Source organism: Plectropomus leopardus, chromosome 15 (genome assembly GCF_008729295.1).
Source record: "Plectropomus leopardus isolate mb chromosome 15, YSFRI_Pleo_2.0, whole genome shotgun sequence".
NCBI classification, from domain to species: domain Eukaryota; kingdom Metazoa; phylum Chordata; class Actinopteri; order Perciformes; family Serranidae; genus Plectropomus; species Plectropomus leopardus.
In genome coordinates this window covers 17,143,375-17,161,439 of record NC_056477.1, presented here as the reverse complement: position 1 = coordinate 17,161,439, position 18,065 = coordinate 17,143,375, and the positions used below count along the sequence as shown (strand labels likewise).

At 39.5% G+C, this 18,065-nt stretch overlaps 3 protein-coding genes across 6 annotated transcripts in view; 1 reads left to right on the top strand and 2 right to left on the bottom strand.

The window, feature by feature from the left end:
- lrrc1 (leucine rich repeat containing 1) overlaps positions 1–2,565 on the bottom strand; it is a 32,380-nt gene extending 29,815 nt beyond the window's left edge. Inside the window, exon 1 of the mRNA XM_042501938.1 lies at positions 1,970–2,565. Within this exon, the coding sequence (XP_042357872.1) occupies positions 1,970–2,128 (159 nt within the window). The 5' untranslated portion in view covers positions 2,129–2,565. The remainder of the gene's footprint in view (positions 1–1,969) is intronic.
- A 3,886-nt stretch (positions 2,566–6,451) lies between these two features.
- On the bottom strand, positions 6,452–11,813 carry eloal (elongin A, like). Of its 3 annotated transcripts, none has more exons than XM_042502355.1 (11): positions 11,718–11,813; positions 10,833–10,889; positions 10,611–10,723; positions 9,576–10,506; positions 9,389–9,494; positions 9,144–9,311; positions 8,962–9,059; positions 7,776–7,956; positions 7,472–7,583; positions 6,819–6,919; positions 6,452–6,676 (listed from the first exon to the last, which is right to left on the bottom strand). In XM_042502355.1, the coding sequence occupies exons 1-11, from the start codon at positions 11,793–11,795 to the stop codon at positions 6,615–6,617; spliced, it is 2,007 nt and encodes a 668-aa protein (XP_042358289.1). In that variant the 5' UTR covers positions 11,796–11,813; the 3' UTR covers positions 6,452–6,614. The 3 variants fall into 3 exon arrangements, with proteins under 3 accessions (XP_042358289.1, XP_042358290.1, XP_042358291.1); XM_042502356.1 differs by having other exon boundaries at positions 9,389–9,491; XM_042502357.1 differs by lacking the exon at positions 11,718–11,813 and adding an exon at positions 11,639–11,697.
- A 1,440-nt stretch (positions 11,814–13,253) lies between these two features.
- klhl31 (kelch-like family member 31) lies at positions 13,254–17,748 on the top strand. 2 transcript variants are annotated; one of them, XM_042502191.1, is made up of 3 exons: positions 13,254–13,342; positions 14,312–15,511; positions 15,597–17,748. In XM_042502191.1, exons 2-3 carry the CDS (start codon positions 14,337–14,339, stop codon positions 16,327–16,329), a joined length of 1,908 nt encoding a protein of 635 aa, XP_042358125.1. In that variant the 5' UTR covers positions 13,254–13,342; positions 14,312–14,336; the 3' UTR covers positions 16,330–17,748. The 2 variants fall into 2 exon arrangements, with proteins under 2 accessions (XP_042358125.1, XP_042358127.1); XM_042502193.1 differs by having other exon boundaries at positions 13,260–13,342; positions 14,315–15,511.
- Positions 17,749–18,065: the final 317 nt, after the last annotated feature.

Genomic DNA, 18,065 nt, shown 5'->3' with positions numbered 1-18,065 from the left:
CACCATGCACCACCAAACACTGGCTCTAGATAGGTACATTCACGTTTTTGGGTCAGCAGCCATAGTTAGCAGCCCCTCCATGACAAGAGGATCAGAAAAACATAAGGTTATTTTAAAATGTGAAAAGGCTTTATTCAGGCAGTTATTCAGTACCAATTTAAATCACTTGTTCAGTTTGTTTTAGAGAGGGGGGATACCTCTGGATAATTTTGTTTCTTGGAAAAACCTCCTGAACGTCTGGATCTTAAGTTATCAGCCTGTAACCTGCTAATCTGCACTCACTTTTTCTCTCAAACAGTCCATCTCCAACATGCCAAACAGCATCACAGAAACAGCAACTTGTATCGTGAAACTGCTTTACTCAGTGTTTTTACCTGTTTAAATCACCTGGTCCATTTGTTTTGGAGAGGAGTAGACCTCTGCAGAAAATTCAGCTGAAGTTTCAGCTGACTACAGTCTGCAATCCGAACCTCACCAATCCTAGATGCCACTAAATCTCCCTAAATCTTACACAATGCTTCCTTAAGTAAAACAATTACCAGCCAAAAGCTCGTACTTTGTTCTATGTACAGTGCCATTATTCCTCTCTTAATGCATTGTAGGTGTTTTTCTGTAGACGCCATCACACCTGCCCGGGGACTACAGTTGAAAATTAGCCAAGCTGGCTAAACTTTTACTATTTAAAACTTGTATTTAAATTATAAATGTGCATTATCCCAGTAATCCTAAACTGTATAAACAAATAAAAAAATAAAATACAAAAACAAACAAGTTAATACATAATGTTTTCAGATTCATATTGCAGCTGCATTAATGTACATGCTGCATTTTACTGCTGTAGATCTTTGTGGTTGTGCTGGTTTTAACTACTTAACATACTGTAAGGTATTTTAATCTACAGCAATGAATCACATATTATATGATTTTACAGATCATGATCACAATCTGGAAAGCCTAAATAAGTTATCAGACATAGGTAGGGGAGTCAAAAAGTGTTTTCATTTTAATTTTTCTTTAATTAATTAATTAATTAATTAATTTACACATTAATGTGCAAGTGTTAACCAGGTTGCTATTTTTCAACTGTAGTCCTTCACAAGATGTTTTGAAATCTATAAAATTCACATAACAACGACAGCAGGACACCATAAAGCCAGCAGCAGTAAAAACAAGAAGGAAATTCTCAGGACAGAACACAGACCAAGCAAAACAGCAAGAAACAGCAGAACATCAGTTAAAAAATAACATAACACAGCAAAAAAACATGCAGCTTTTTAGCACAAATACCACAAATTGCCTCTGGGACTTTCTGGCATGAAAGTATAAAGTAGTTTAAAATTGGAAATATTCAAGTTAAGAACAAGTTCCTACTTAGTTGCATTCCTCCACTATTCAGTCAGTCACCTCTACCATGGAATAAATATTGCCCCGGAGCAACATTAATGTTTGTCAGGGAACTGAGTCACAGAGATTGTGACTTTAGAGATGATCAATATTGTTAAACTCTGAATGAGGTATTTATTGTTCTCTGCTTGCAGTAGTGGCTCTGTGTCATACAGAAAGCATCAGGCTTTAGAGACAAAAGGTCACGGGTACTTCTGACCTCAGCATGGGATTACCTGCCCAAACAGGCCTGACATATCATACACAATGTCGGGAGCTTTGCAGGAGCCATGACACCTGGGGCTCAAATAAACATGTTTTATGATGAAACCCAGTCTGTGACACATGCATGTAGTTAACCTGTGGAGCAGGGGAAATTTCCACCTACACAGGGTGCCTGCCTTGCTGATCTTGCGTAATTATTGTCCCCAGGTCCCACCAGACTCTCACGGGATGCCTGATCACCAGCTCAGTTAGCAGCTCTGTGTCACAACCACTTTAACCGGAGGGACACATTTCATGTTACCAAAAATAAGCCTCTGAACCTGCCATTAAAATTAGTGAGCGGAAGCTGTTTTCTGCTTACCTTGGGCAAGTCTCGGAGTTGGTTGGCATCCAGTAACAGCTCCTCCAAACTCCGTCCGTAGCGGTAAATCTCATCGGGCACATACAGCAGGGAGCAGTGGCGTTTATCGATCATTTCAACATGACGGTTGCACCGCCACAGGGGTATACAGTGAAACATCACGGGGGAGGTTAAATCTCCGTGCGATAAACAAACAGCGGGGAGGACGGGGGATGCAACAGATTGCTTCGGTGGGACAGTCCTGCACTAAATAAACCGCCAAACACGAGAGAAGCCAAACTCACAGGCGAGTAAACACCGAAACTGCAGCTGAAAGTGAGCCGCGTTTAACCGAGCTAACGTCCGTCAGCTCGCGACCAACATGGGAATTATTCTCCGTCGTTGTCTCACTTTGGTTAGTTTGTAGGCACCTGTTTGTTTTTTTTCTCCGCTTTTTTCCTCGTCCACGTCGACTTTTAAAACCTCCTCTTTTTAGCGCAAAAAATACCGGCTACATCTCCGTGTGGAAGAGGGTTGCATTCTCGTTTTTTCGTCTCGTCCCGGAGTTAATTTCCTCTCCCGTCCAGTTTCTGACCCGGAACATTCACTCCCTCATTCCAATCCTACGTCATCAGTCCCGGCTGCTCCGCCCTCCTCTGGAGAGTCCCGTCCCGCGCAGGGCCGTCCCGACGGGGCACAGAGGGCCGACCACAGCCCGGGGGGGCCCAGCCAGAGGGGGAGGACACAGAAAAAAAAATAGTAAAAAAAAAAAAAAATCTGGACCTTAAGTGTATTAAATAAAAGCATCTTACCCTTTAATGTCCACTCTAAGAAAAAAAGGCATTTTTAAGAATAAAATAATAATATAAAATCAATGTTATTTTTTTATTTATTTATTTTTTTTACAGACCCCATAAGGGTTTTTTTTTAAAATATAGGCCTCTGCCAAACAGCTTAGGAGTCCCTTCATTGTAATTGTAAAACAAAAAGAAAAAATATAATTTATAAACCATATACTGCTATAATGCTAGTAATATCAGGGTAATATCAGGGTCCCCCATATTTTCATGGACAAAAATTTTTCAAAACTTTTTCATGATTTTTTAAGGACCCATAAAACTAGTCCAAACTTTTTTTTTGCCCCACTTAATTTCACATCAATTGTTTATTATCTTAGCATAAGGGTTGCAAATTCAGGTTTAGTTAAGTCCAACACATCTCTAAGACATATTAAGATATAGTGAATCAAAATGTGCTCCAGCAAATGATTGAACAGAATATTAAAGGGTTGCATAATATGTCTGTAGTAAAAACCTATTTCTAAACTTTTTTTTCTTTTTTTTTCTGATCCAGTAGCATATTTGAAACTGGGATTGGGGGAGATCAGGTTGGTTAACTGTTGAATTTCACAGAAACTAAAATGTTTGCTTTCTTGACCTGCACTCATCTAATATATTAAAACACCTGAGCGTCACAAACTTTTTAGGTGAGTGTGACATTTCAGTTTCCTAAGCACATTGAATTTATTTATCTTTTATTTTTTTACAAAATGCACGGCATCACAAATCACCTAATTTTAGAAAGCTTTTGAGTACATTAAAACTTATTTATTTATACCTGAAACCTTAATATTTCATTTTATACTGATTAGATTATTCTAACACAAATTATGCCTGAATAATTTAGCAGAGTAAGAAGTGTGCCAAGTCTCCCTCCTATTCAGGTTCTTTATCACATGTAGAAACATTACAGAAAAGCAGTCATTGGCAATAAAAGTCTTAGGCTCCCTCGAACAATGCTTATTAAATAGGTCCTGAGTAAAAAAAAAAACAAAAACAAGATCACACAAGTAAAAATAAAACAAGAATCTAAAAATAAAACAGTGCAAGTTGAAATTAAGGGATAAAATATAACATAAATAAAATATTAAAAAATAATGTCAGTTTGTGAACAGTCCACAGCAGTATACCAGAACTAACTAACTAACAAAATCATGTTCTGACATCATGTCTCCGATCCTTGTAATATTTGCATGGTGGCAGAGAGCTGATGTTATTGATTTAATGAAGTGTGGACAGTTTGTAAAACTGCATGAAAAGGTGCAGAGTTCAGAGTTCAAGTAACAACAGTGTTGTGGCCTGCAGGATGAAGGTGTCTCTGAGCCTGGTGGTGTGGGACGGATGCTGCAGTACCATCTGCCAGACGGCAGCATGCAGCACAGTTTGTGGCTGGGGTGACTGAGGTCTTTGATAATCCTTTTGGCTTTCTTACTACTCAACTAGATGTAGAGGTCCTCCTTAGATGGCAGCTCCATCCTGGGGCTGCACTGTTCAGTTTTCCCCACCCACTGTTGGGGACTTACAATTGAGAGATGTGCAGCTGCCACCACCAGGTGGTGATGCAGCCAGTCAGGATACTCACATTTTACTATACTTGAGTATTCTCATTGTGTGTTTTTTAGTTTCATCCCACTTCATTTCACAAGGAACCAATGCAGGTCTTATTTTATAATTACTCGCTACTCTGAAGATTAAGATTTTACATCGAAGACATGATCAGATGGGGCAAACTGTAGCTCCCCTACTGTGCTCTCTATATTCTGAGGCCTTTGAAGTAGCCCGAGGGTTCGATTCAAGCCTGAGGTCATTTTGCTGCGTGTAATCCCTCCCCCTCTTCTCTCCCACACAACCTGTAAATCTACAGCTGCCCTGTCAATAAAGGGAAAAATACCCCCCAAAAATAATCTTTTAAAAAAAAAAGAAATTACAAAATATGCTACCTATATTTGACTTTTTATACTTATACTATAGATATTCCTGATAATACTACAATACTTTTACTTAAGATTTTGAATGCAGAACTTGTCGCACCTGTTTGTCAGCTTGTCACCTGTTCTGTTGTTGATTACAATCAGCCACTTGATTTTTCAAAAAAAGTATGCATGGAGGTATGTTTTGTTTTTGTTTGCTTTAAAAAAGAATTTGATTTAAACCGTGCTTTAGTTAAAAAAAAAGAAAAAAGAAAAGAAAAAACACTAAAATGCACAGCCAGATAAACCTGCTCCGGCACTCGAAGTCACAAATGAGCTGCTGGGTATCTATTAACCTTCCAGTCCTCCCGCTCTCTTTGCATTTTGTACAGCGTTCCTCAGCAGGAATATTACACAACACTAAGTCTTCTGTAACATTATCAAACTCAAACTAATTTGGGAATATTCATCATGTAAACACAAGTTCAGCTGAAATAATGGTCTTGTGGACCCTCGTCAAAACAGGTTTTTGACATCTGGAACTAAAGCAGAATCCATATAAAACCCTTATCATGCCTGTTATGTGTATATATTTCTGAACCGAGTTCAAATTAAACATATACAGTACACCACAAAGTCAGTAAATGAATTTGTGAAAGTTACTTTAAATTATCACATCACATGCTGCATGAGTGATAATTCAGCCTTTTGGACACAAAACATAATAGATGTTTCCTTCATTTCAATTTACAAATTAAAATAACACCATCATCATGTATCCTTGTTGTTATGGTATGTTTTTTCAGATTAGAGGTGAAGGTCAGCTGCAGCCCTCTGGTCCTACTTCCCTTGTGGCATGACAGCATCATTAAAGCCAACAGGTCCAGCCCCTCCAGTGCAGGGTTAGTGGGGCTTCAGCATGGAGATAAGCCAACAGCTCTTATCTCTTTCATCTGTTGTTGTAAAATCTTTAACAAGTCAGCATTTTAAAACTTTGCAGCTATACACATTCACCAGCAGCAGAGAAAAAGCAGCTCACTTCAAACCACTGAATTAAACATGAAGAGGGATTAATGATGCAGTCTTAGCAGGCAGCCACAGGTGGTGCTGAAGGCTGCAGCAGTTTCACGGCCTTCCCTCAAATATCTTCAACAGTTGGTGTCCAAAAGACCAAAAATAGACAAGGTAAGATCCTTGAGAAGCAGCATACAGCATACACCTCTCCCAGTAAAAGACAACAGGAGCAAAGGGATTACAGTGAGTCGATAAATAACTATTTTCTTTTCATTATTTGGAACGATTTGTTGACATCTTCTCAAAATTGTTTGGCTCAAAAACAGATGGATGAAAACAAATGTAGGTAAACCATCTGATATTTAAAAATGAAAAAAAAACCAAAACTCTTAATACAATGGACCGAATGTAGGCATTTAATTTGTGTAAAAAATGTTATCAGTGACATATTGTTATTGGTTTAGTTTGATTTTTGTTTAATTGAGTGTTAAAAAATGTTGGGGGAATGTTGTTGAAAACACACTGATATCAAAACCAAGCCATTTCTGAAGATAATCTGGATTTATGTGTACTAAAGAGTTCGTAGGAGAAATTAAAACAGAAAAATATGCTTCCCTAAACACCCCTCTAGAGGGAGCCACACCCCAATAAGTAACCTACCGACTGACCTGGTTCAGATTAGATGGGCTAAAGACAAAAAAAAAAAAAAAAAAAAAAATCAAACCACATAAATTTGCTCTTTCCATTGTCCATTTAATGGTGAAGATAAGTCACAGTTACAGAGAAAAAAATGCCTGTATAATTAGACAAACAGAGTAAACTAAGGTGAACAAAGTTAATGAATGATAGAGTGCACTTTCCCCACATTCACACACTTTTAATATCAAGATCATATAAGAGCATTTATCTGCGTCCCAGCTGTTTCTTAAACGCCTTTAAGGACTTTGCCATCATCGGAGCAACTCCTGTGTGAACAGCAGGAGAAAGAAATAGGTGTTGTGGTGAAATAAAATGTCATAAGCATGATTGCACAAGTTAGAAAAATAAATTAAAATAAATTTCTGAACAGGGCAGTTTGGAAAGTTGTAGCAAAAATTGTCAGCTCACTTGTTTTTTTGCGAGGGTCTTGTGTATTGCTTGAACTGGTGCTGCTGGTCCTGCTGGGCTCATTACAACTCGGCCTCGGTCTGCTTTCCTGAACCTTAACACTTAAATAACAAAAGAGAGCATATTTCACCCAACAAACACACAAACAATGCATGGAAAAATACAAAATGAGTGTCCTTCTGCCTCAATATGTCAGCGTTGCACTACAGATAACTACATAGCATCCTGTGTTGCCACAGTTGACAACAACAGGAACCAAGGCCGTCTCTAACCAGAATAAAACCAGTTTATCCAGCACATTGCTCCAATTCCTGTTTGGCTAGGCTCAACCAAAACGCATGACAGCCGTTGTTATCACATGAGTCTCTGACAGGTTATGGCCCTGCTAAGCTCCTGTTGTTAAGTGATCACTTTGGAGTTAAGGGCTTTTATTCGAAAGAGGAGCAGAGCAGGCCGAAGGCTTACTACATGTTGATTTTTTGCTCAAGGGAAATGTGCCAAAATGCAGCAGTATGGCTTTTTATTATCTCCGGTTTGTTTATGAACTTCACAATTAGGAAAACAACATCACTGAATTAAATATATATGATCAAATTCATAAAAAACATAGTCACTGTATATGTATTTCTGTATATTCAAGATGCTGAAGCCACCTGCACTTGGGCTGCGGCTGCTGAACAGCAGTTCCATGAATTTCCTGCTGAATTCGCACATCTCTCGGTGGCTTGGCAACAGTGTGAATAAATGCCATCTTCACCTGCCGACCTAAAAGGAAAAAAAAAGGTGTCACGGTGTACAGAATGTTAGGACTAAACAGTATTTTTCTACAGTATACAATGTTCGTAAAATATTCACTTTTTCACGTTTCCAATAATGTTTTGGTTTTTTTTCACATTGATCAACACAAAGAGACAGTACTTCTATTTATCTCTTACAGTTTTAGTATACAGCACACACCTTTGGGTTTTCTAGAATGTGCTGAGACAATGCTTTTTGTCAGTCTTTTGAGTTTCCTCTCCCTCTCCTCAGACAGCCTGATGTACATCTCTTTCCATGATTCGTACTCCTGAAGTTTGGAGTCTTTAAAATCCCTCTGACAATGTTTCCCCCATAAGTGGTCTGTCTCTCCGATATAGATCTGTGGAGGCACACAGTTAGAGGGAAAACGACAAATACACACATGTACGCACAGACTAAAGTCTCTACATAACTCCAATAACTCTACTGCAAACATCTACAAAGTTTAGTTTTACTGTACCCAGAAATCTCAGAATTACACATACACTCAGTGGCCATTGTAGGAAAACCTGCTCATTAGCACCACTAAAGGGTAACTTCAGTATTTTCCCATGTTTCTTTGTGTCTGATGGGAACAACATGTTTTGAAGTTGATCGGGCGTTATGCAAGAGGGCTTGTGGCATTTATCCACCTGCAACGTACATCCACTATAAGAGTTTTGTTTTGTTTTTTTGTCACTGACAGGCTCAGATTCCTATTTCTTAGTATCTGACAACAATAAGGAGATAATCCCTACAGAGATAAATCTGTTTTGTTAAAAAAGTAAGATCCTTTTTGACCAGAAACAGGCCCAAAATTGCCATTGCCACAGCCACCAAACTCCATTTGGTTGCAGCAGTCTCGCTCAGCACTAAACAAATTTTAAAAATATAAAGTTACATTTGTTACATCAGAAAATAGGGTCCACGTTTAAAAATATCAGAGTTAGGCTCCTGTTTAACGGCCTTCAAGTCTGGCACATTTCAGCATATAAATATGACACTGTAGTCAGGGGGTTAGGATGCTGTTCAACTAAACATCATTATACACAAGAATTATTAACTTTTGCAAAAATATCAACTATGCACACGAAACATAAAAGAATTATTTACTGATTACTTTCATAGTCCCGAGGAACTATACCCATTAGATTTAACGGCCCTGTGGCTTTTCCTATGGACAAGGTAGATGTATTAGTCATTTTGAAATTAAAAATTTTCCCTAAATCCTGATATATCTTTTGGAGTCGTATTAAGTTGTAATATATAAAAGGCAAATGTCCAATGCAATGCCAGGCAGGTGTACCTAATAAAGAGGCCACTAAGCATGTGTCTGTGCTAAAACTATTCATATTCACATTCTTACTGGGTTGCATTCTTCAATGCGTAGCAGCTGCGCTGGTGTGCACCTCTCCAACACCGGCTCGAGGATTTCAAACGGGACTCCGCCAGTTTCATTAAGCACTGAGGAGAGATCCCTGCAGCCTAAATATAAAGCCAACAAACTGACAGACTGATGAGCAAAAAACTGCTTTTGGTTTTACTCACAGTTGATATTGTTCTGGAGAGTGCGGATACACTGTTGGTGCAAGCTCATCATGGTTGGGAGGAAGACGGTCTTGGCTCCAGAGTACACTTGCATCTTTTTGTTCAGTCGCTGACCGGTAAAGACTGGAGACTCCTCCAAGACGTCACAGAAATCAGGCTCTTTCTCAACTTTAAGACAAAGAAGAAGCGTCAAGAACGAAACAAGCCGTGTGAAAATACAGCTGTATTTATTATTAACATGGTACCTTTTCTCTCAAAGTGCTCCACACTGAAAGCTGTTTCACACTGAGGCAGAGCAGCAGGTAAAGGAATGGTGAATGGAATCAGGTCCATTACAGACTGTTTAAACTTCTGAAAGATGAAAGATTATTAGTCAAATTTAATAAACCATGGCCTGCACTCTAAAAAACTGAAGATTATTGTCAAACATACCTTTGTTGGAGAGGGGACGTTTACAGACATTACAGGTGACCGGGAAGCTTTTATGCTGAGACCTTTTGTTGTTTCATCTTTTACAGACTTGATCATTTTAGGAAGTTTCTTCCCTCCAGATCTTTCTTTTCTCTTCACAACATTCATGTCGTAGTTCAGGCATGATTCAAAAGACAAGGAGGACTCCTCAGGGTCTTTTTGCTCATGTATGTGCTTTATTTTGGACTTTTTTTTATTAGAATTTTCCTCTTTTCCAGATTCTGGTTTGTTTTTTAAAGCGCCATGCTTCTCTTTACTTGATTTCTTCCTTTTTTTGTTTTGGGCCTCTGAGCTCCTCGGTACGTCTAAAGATCGGTCATCTATGACACCTGCCAGCTTTGTTGCTTGTGAGCGTTCGTCACTGGACTCAAATGAGAAAAAAAATTCTTTTTGGTTTTTTGGCTTCTGATTTGACACGCTTTCTGACTCAAATCTTCCACTATGTGAGCTGCTTTTAAATGTTTCCCAGGAGTCAGAGCTGGATTTCTGATGAGTGTCCTCTGAGTTTTTGTTTCTGTGGAAAGTATCTCCTGATTTTCTGTTATTCTCATCTCTTTTCTTCTTCTTGGAGGAAAATACTATGTCCATTTGATCCTGTTGGATTTCAGCGCTCTTCTTCAAGCCATCATCTTGATTTTCTTGTTGATTTTTTTCTTGATTTTCATTCTGGTCCTTGTGTCTTTTCTGTTCTTCACACTGTTTCTCTAAATCAACTTTCCTGTTCCCTTTTTTGAAGAGGGCCTTGTCTGCAGAGTTCTGACTCTTACCATGAGATGTTAAGCAATTATTATTTGAATCCTCCACTGTTAAACTTCCGTTATTTGGGCAGTTTTGGTCATCTACTTTGTCTTTAACAGACAAACTCCCTGTTGCATCCCCATTTTCTGTGTGGCTAAATCAAGAAAAACTCAAAATGAAGACATCAAACACATAACAATTAACATATACTGTTAACATGACTAAATAAAACAAAAAAAAAAATCACATATACGTCACCTTGTGGATCCCTTAGGGACCAATCTTTTCCAACCCCTAACCAGCAACTTGGCCAATTCTCCAGCCTGTTCATGTCTGCGCAGTGAGTTAACCGTTTTTCCAATTCCAGTTTCCTTATTTAAATGCAAACACAAGTCAGTGCAGTCAAAGAATATTAAACGTATCTAAAATTCATATGCTAATATATCAACACAAAACACATTCTTTGCAACAAAGACTCACGGCAAGAATGTCTAACGTGATATCCAGATCCTTGAGTTTCTGCAAAATCTTTACAACCTGGAAAAAAGAACCCTAAAAATATTAATGATACTGTGCTGGTTTGTGTGCATGTTTTCAAAACAAATGTAAAGTAAATTGAGGAAAACCCTGACATGCCAAATATGGTAGTCCTGGTTTAGGACCACAGTTGCTGATTGTGCATTCAGGGCAGAAGCTATGTATGGGAACCTCACACACCCACTAAGGCTGCTCCTTTTACTGGGGACTATAAATGGATAAAGCTGTTGGCTCTTATAAAGACTCCCTATATAACTGAATCATTTGTCCGGTTGTGCTTTAACATTTTTATTTGATTTTTATTTATTTAAATTCAAATCTAATTTAAGAATTTACCAATATATAACGCCATCTATGCGTAAAACCGACTCAACTCCCAAACCTCCACTCATGATGGACAGCAGCCATAAGTTGAACAACTGTAGGAGTTGCCAATTATAGCTGCAAAGCGCCTCCCATTTAAACAACCTGACCCCACAGTGGAGTGCTTAAAATGCTGCGTGGCAGCAGCGCACATGTCACTGACTGAAACAGCTCTCAATCAGCCTGTTTCCACACATAAACACGGATACAAGAGGAGCGTTAAGACGAAGAGAAAATCATTTATAGCGGGCAAAATTTGTCAGAGACGACAGTGTGAATTTGAATGACTTTAGGTCCAATTCAAAATAAAATAAACTTCCGAAACAGCAGTAATGGCTGTATCATTATGGTAACAATAAAGACGGGAGAGCAGCCTACAAACAAACCATTTATCAGCTTCTCGTCTCAGCTCTGCTCTGTTTATGTTGCGCGCTCACATACGAAATGAATAAACATCTCATCTACCGTAGCAGAGTCTGCTGTGTCTGTCAGCTGAAGTTTGAACCGCATTACTTTCTTCACCACATCAGAGCTGCTGGCCATCACGGTGGTTCACGTGCATCCGTCTACACACACACACCGGGCAGCGCGCGCCCATTAATGACACTATTATAATGGGCGGAACCGATAACAGAGTGATGCGGGGAGTGTGGATTAAAAATAAATAAACAATTAAGCATGTGTATGACCAAAATAGACTGATATTCATGAACATTCTGATGCTACAGAGAATAAAATTGAATTACTAAGGAAGTAAACCTTTCTGAAATTCCTACCAAGTCTTTTGTGTACATACATTTACCTCTTTAGGAACTACTGGCCCTTTTAATGGATATACTGGGCTTATAAATGACACAGATTGCTCGTCCTTCAAACCAAAAATAAAAATCTGCTCTCCAAGAGTCTAACCAAGAATATAAATAACTTATATTATTCTGATTTTTTTTTTCTTGGCACTCTGTTGATGGCATATTTTGAGAAAATTAATGTATAGGCCTTTTTCAAAAATTATTCACAATTCAAATTTCAACCAATAAACCAGTGATATAATATAGTTAGTGGGGGTCACACTTTTGCTTTGTCAAACAGTGGAATTTACCTTTTTTCTGTGTCTCCTTGCACTTTTGAATATCTTCTGCACCAAGAGTGTAACTTTGATTTGAGAAGTCAAGGGGACAAAATAAAACAGGTGGTCTCTGAGTCCTTCCCCCAAGAAAAAAAAACTGTGATTTGAATTACATTTCCTGCATAACTACATATATTTAAGGGTTACACTAACCAGTGCGTAATCTGAAATAATTAAGACAGTCATCATTCTAAATTCTATCAGAATAGTACTTAAAATGCTAAATATGCTACTACCTTGTGACTTTTTTTGTGGAGAAAATTTGCTGCTCATTTTACACTCTCACCCAGAAACTGACAGCCAGCAAAACAGTAGCCTAATTAAGCATGACTTTTCTAATAAAAAAAAAAAGAAAAAAATGGAAATGACACCTCAGCTTTGCACATGGGGCCTTTAGGTTTCTGCATTTTAGCACATAAAATATTAAATGTGCAGATACTGAAGTAGTGCCCAAGTCATGTCAGTGTCCTCTGTATATTTCAATTTCAATTATTTCCAATTAAATTCTTCTGATTTCCGTTTAGATTAAATATACAATCATACACAACAATAAACCACGGTAATTTTTACATAATTTGTAAATTTCACTATTGTAAGAGTAAAATATTCTCTAATACTAAATAAGGTGCTGTTTACACCACTGAGAGCTAATGATTTTTTCTTCTAAACAGTGACAGAGTGAAACTCTTCATACGTCTGCATGAGGATATCGGTCGAGCCCCCTCCGTATGTTGACATCAACTGATTGGAGGCTATTGTGGGACACTATATGTGGGAGGGGGGGGGGGGGGTCTCATGGTCCCTTTGCCACATGCATTGCACAATACTTGATTGGCACACACTCTCCTGGAGGAGGAGTTAAGTGCATGTCTCTTTCATCAGGGGTGACTGCTGTTCTCTCTCTCCTGCTCCAGTAACTGGAGGCACAAGTTCCTTCTTCACCAGCCTCAACTTCATTTCTCAGGTAAGTGGAGCTTTCTAATGCTGTATTATTTGACTTTCTGGCAAAGAAAAGGCAGTTCAGTGCAGTTAATGCTTAAGGGTTTGTAAGTTGTTTTCGAATGGAAAATGTGTTCTTCTCTTGCTAAATTGGGATTCAAAAAGCAGATAAATTGCCTAAAGATGTTGACCATTTTTTAAAATAAGTTTTTACACACAGTCATAGTGACTGTAAGCTTCAGGTTTTCTATTTGTGGGTGAATAATGTGAGGAGCAGCTTTCTAGGGAACTTTTTTTTCTTGTAGATTATGTTAATTGCACATGTATTTGGGACCGGCCTACAACAATTAAATTAAATAAAGAAAAACGATCACAAAAAAAAGTTTGCCCTAGTATGAACTTAAACAGTCAAAGGACATGAGGCCTGCTGCTCATGTCTCAAAGTCTATAAAAGGAACGTCATGGGTGAGCTGTCCAGCGTTGCTATTCCTGGACATACTGCTGATAAAATGTGACAGATGCAAAGAGGGGCATGTTGACGCACTCACTCGCTCCAGCATCACCTGGTAGCACACGTTTTGAAAGGTGTCCATGTCTGATGGTGTCAAAGTAAAGCCCACTAACTTGGAAAACTCATAAAAACTTTTCTGCTTTGATCCAAGAAGTTGTAATGTTGAGGGATTTTACATTATTGCTTAGTTGGGGCAAAGAAAACAGCACATGGGCATGACACAAGGACAACAGGACCTCAGGAGAGCATACACATGAAATCATTTCAAACAATATACTCTTAAATTTCCCTTAATACCCAACTCCTCTGTATTTTCAGCTAAATCACTAATATCTTGATAAGCAGACCAGATTAAATCTTGGGAAATTCTTGGCATAAATCATGTGTGTCACAAACTGCATTTGTCACAATCTATTCATGATTTCTGTCCTTTATTTTAGTCTTTTATGATAAAAACTGACATGTTTTTCTGTGTGTTTCCAGAAGGTCTGGGCTGTGTTCTGCTGTCATGGCACCCAAAAAGAACAAGGCGACCAAAAAGAGCAAAGGAGACATAAATGAAATGACCATAATGGTTGAGGACAGCCCAATCAACAAGATCAATGGGCTGAACACCCTGCTGGAAGGAGGAAACGGCTTCAACTGTATTTCAACTGAAGTTACTGATTCTGTTTATGCACCCAACCTCCTGGAGGGTTTGAGCACCATGAGGCAGGACAGCTTCCTCTGCGATCTGACAGTCGCCACCAAGTCAAAGTCATTTGATGTCCACAGGGTCGTCATGGCCTCCTGCAGCGAGTACATAAGAAACATCCTGAAGAAGGATTCGTCCCTCCAGAAGATCGACCTGAACGATCTCTCGCCGGTCGGCCTCGCCACAGCGATTACATATGCATACTCTGGAAAGCTGACCCTGTCGCTGTACAGCATCGGCAGCACTATCGCTGCAGCCATGCTGCTGCAGATCAGCACCTTAGTAAAGATGTGCAGCGATTTCCTGATGCAGGAGCTCAGCGTGGAGAACTGCATGTATGTGGCCAACATCGCTGACGCCTACGACCTCAAAGAAACCAAGGAGGCAGCTCAGAAGTTCATGCGGGAGAACTTCATCGAGTTTTCTGAGATGGAGCAGTTCCTGAAGCTCACCTATGAGCAGATCAGCGATTTCCTCTCAGATGACTCCCTGCAGCTGCCCTCTGAGGTCACGGCCTTCCAGATTGCCATGAAGTGGTTGGACTTTGATGAGAAGAGGTTGAAGTATGCAGCGGATCTCCTAACTCTTATCCGCTTTGGCACAATCTCTGCCCAAGACCTGGTGAATCATGTCCAGAGCACGCCTAGAATGATGCAAGACCCCGAGTGCCACCGTCTCCTTGTTGATGCCATGAATTACCATCTGCTGCCGTACCAACAGAACATCCTCCAGTCACGCAGAACAAAGGTTCGTGGTGGCCTCAAGGTAATACTCACAGTCGGTGGACGCCCCGCCTTGACAGAGAAATCTCTCAGCAAAGACGTTCTCTACAGAGATGCAGATAACGTGTGGAATAAGTTGACAGAAATGCCGGCAAAGAGCTTCAATCAGTGTGTGGCGGTCTTGGATGGCTTCCTGTACGTGGCAGGTGGCGAGGACCAGAATGATGCAAGGAACCAGGCCAAACATGCTGTCAGCAACTTCTGCAGGTGAGAACTGATTGTCATGTTTTAATTTTTTATACAGACTTTGTCACAGGAGTTAAATAACTGTTAATCCTCTCATGTTCTTTAGATATGACCCCCGCTTCAATACTTGGATTCACTTGAGCAACATGATCCAGAGGCGCACACACTTCAGCCTCAATATCTTCAACGGCCTTCTGTTCGCCATCGGAGGGCGAAATGGCGATGGTGTCCAGGCTTCTATGGAATGCTATGTGCCCTCCTCCAACCAGTGGCAAATGAAAGCGCCCATGGAGGTGCCCCGCTGCTGCCATGCCAGCTCCCTCATTGACGGCAAGATCCTTGTATCCGGAGGTTACATCAACAATGCCTACTCCAGAGCCGTGTGCGCGTATGATCCCTCTACTGACACCTGGCAGGATAAGAGCAGTCTGAGCACACCTCGAGGCTGGCACTGCGCCGCCACCGTGGGAGACCGGGCCTACGTCATCGGTGGCAGTCAGCTTGGAGGTCGTGGGGAGAGGGTGGACGTCCTCGCCGTTGAGTCTTATAACCCTCACAGTGGGCAGTGGAGCTACTGCACGCCTCTTCACACGGGAGTGAGCACAGCAGGTATTTCCATTTTGAACAACAAGATCTATCTCCTCGGAGGCTGGAACGAGGGCGAGAAGAAGTACAAGAAATGCATTCAGGTTTTCAACCCTGACCTCAATGAATGGACTGAGGACGATGAGTTGCCAGAAGCTACAGTCGGCATTTCATGCTGTGTAGTCACCATACCCACACGGAAAACACGAGAGTCCAGAGCCAGTTCAGTGTCTTCAGCACCAGTCAGTATATAGAAGTTTAGATGGTAATAATGTAGTTTACATGTCTCAAGGTCTCCAGCTTTTCTGTTGTGTAAAGCTTGGTTCTAAATGGCTCCTTTTCAGGGGTTAAGATAATCAGTTCAAATTGTTAAATTAATGTGCAAAAAATAATCAAATGCAAGGATTACAAATTGGGAACAATTTTTTTTTTAAATTTAAGAAAATTAAAGCCTTGAAATGTATTTTCAGTATTTAAGGTTGTATAATTACTATAATTGGTTTCATAAAGGTAAGATAATGTTTATGACTGCTTTATGATAGAAAAAAACTGGAAAAAGCTATAACCTATTTTATCATTTTTTGACTAATTACCTTTGGGGCCAATTCAATTAGGATAATTTCATCTGCCCATGTCTATAGCAAAGACAGTGCTCTAGAACAGAGTGCGAGAATTACCATCGCCCTATAGTTTTCTCATCGAAAGCCTATGGGCTGTTTTCAGTAGAGTCTGGATTATGGCAGAAAATAAGCTCTGTGATGAACAAAAGTTTATGATACGTACACGTTTTGTTTCTCTTCACAAATGTACACCATTTTCAGGATTTTTGAAGCCTAAATACAATTGCCAGAGGTAAAAAGCTAATGTAACAAATGAACTACACCATGCTGGAATGACTTAATGCTGCAACCGCAACAAGGTTGTAAAGCTGCGTTTGGCATGATGACATTCTGTAGTCTCATTTAACCACGTGTTAGCAACCATCTTTTTTAAGAAGCATAAAAGCTTCAAAATTCACAAAACAAAATTTGTCTCTGAAGCTTATGTTAACCACAGACTTTATTTCAGGCATCTAACCAAAAAATTGATTTATTCCTGGGGCACTCAATATACTGCGATTTAAAATTCAATTAAAAAGTATAAAAAATGCAAAATCACTGCTTTTGTAGAGATAAAACTGTAATGATTGTCTCTTTAAAGCCAGTGCCATAAATTATTAATATTGTGTTGTTTGTTTGCAACACAGCTATTATTTATTTTGTGACAGTCCTGTTTTTGACGACTACTGTGATTCTCACATACTTGACCAGAATGAGTTGGAGCTAAAAGAAAGTGCTGGAATCACCTACCAGGAGTAGGTGCTCATGATAAGTGTTTAAACACACAATCAGGCTGCAGTTTCCCTGCATGTATTTCATGTGCAGTACTTGCTGATCTTGTGTCATAAACGCTATCAGTGCAAAGAAAATGGAAAAATGTTAAAGTGCTGAGGATTGAATGGTTTTAGATGTGACAGCAATAAACTATTTTGTAAAGAAAAAAAAAGAAAAATAAGTTGGGAGTGATGTTGTCAGCCTGAGCTTTTAAGTGGAAATCCCGAATTCCCTGATTGCTCATGTCTTTTCTTTATTTTCCTTTTTTTGTTTTTAAATTAAAGAGATGAAGTGAAGTTACTCCAAGCTATGGTCATTTATTTACAATAATTTCCTTGCAAAGTCTTGTTTTTTTAATATTCATCTTGTGTCTTTTAAAGGGATGTACTTGTGTGACAAAAACAACTCAGGTTTGTTTTTCATCACCATAAATCAACACATTTGCATGTACTCCTGGGGATGTTTCTAGGATTTAAGGATTTGGGGGGCCTAGCCCAGACCAGGGGGTTCCATGGGAATCTTCACCTGTGATATTTTTAAAATAAACAAGCTCTATTTTGTTGCTGTTTATGCACTCTGGCATCACTTAGGCCTTGGCGTCCGAGGCTTCAGCCCAA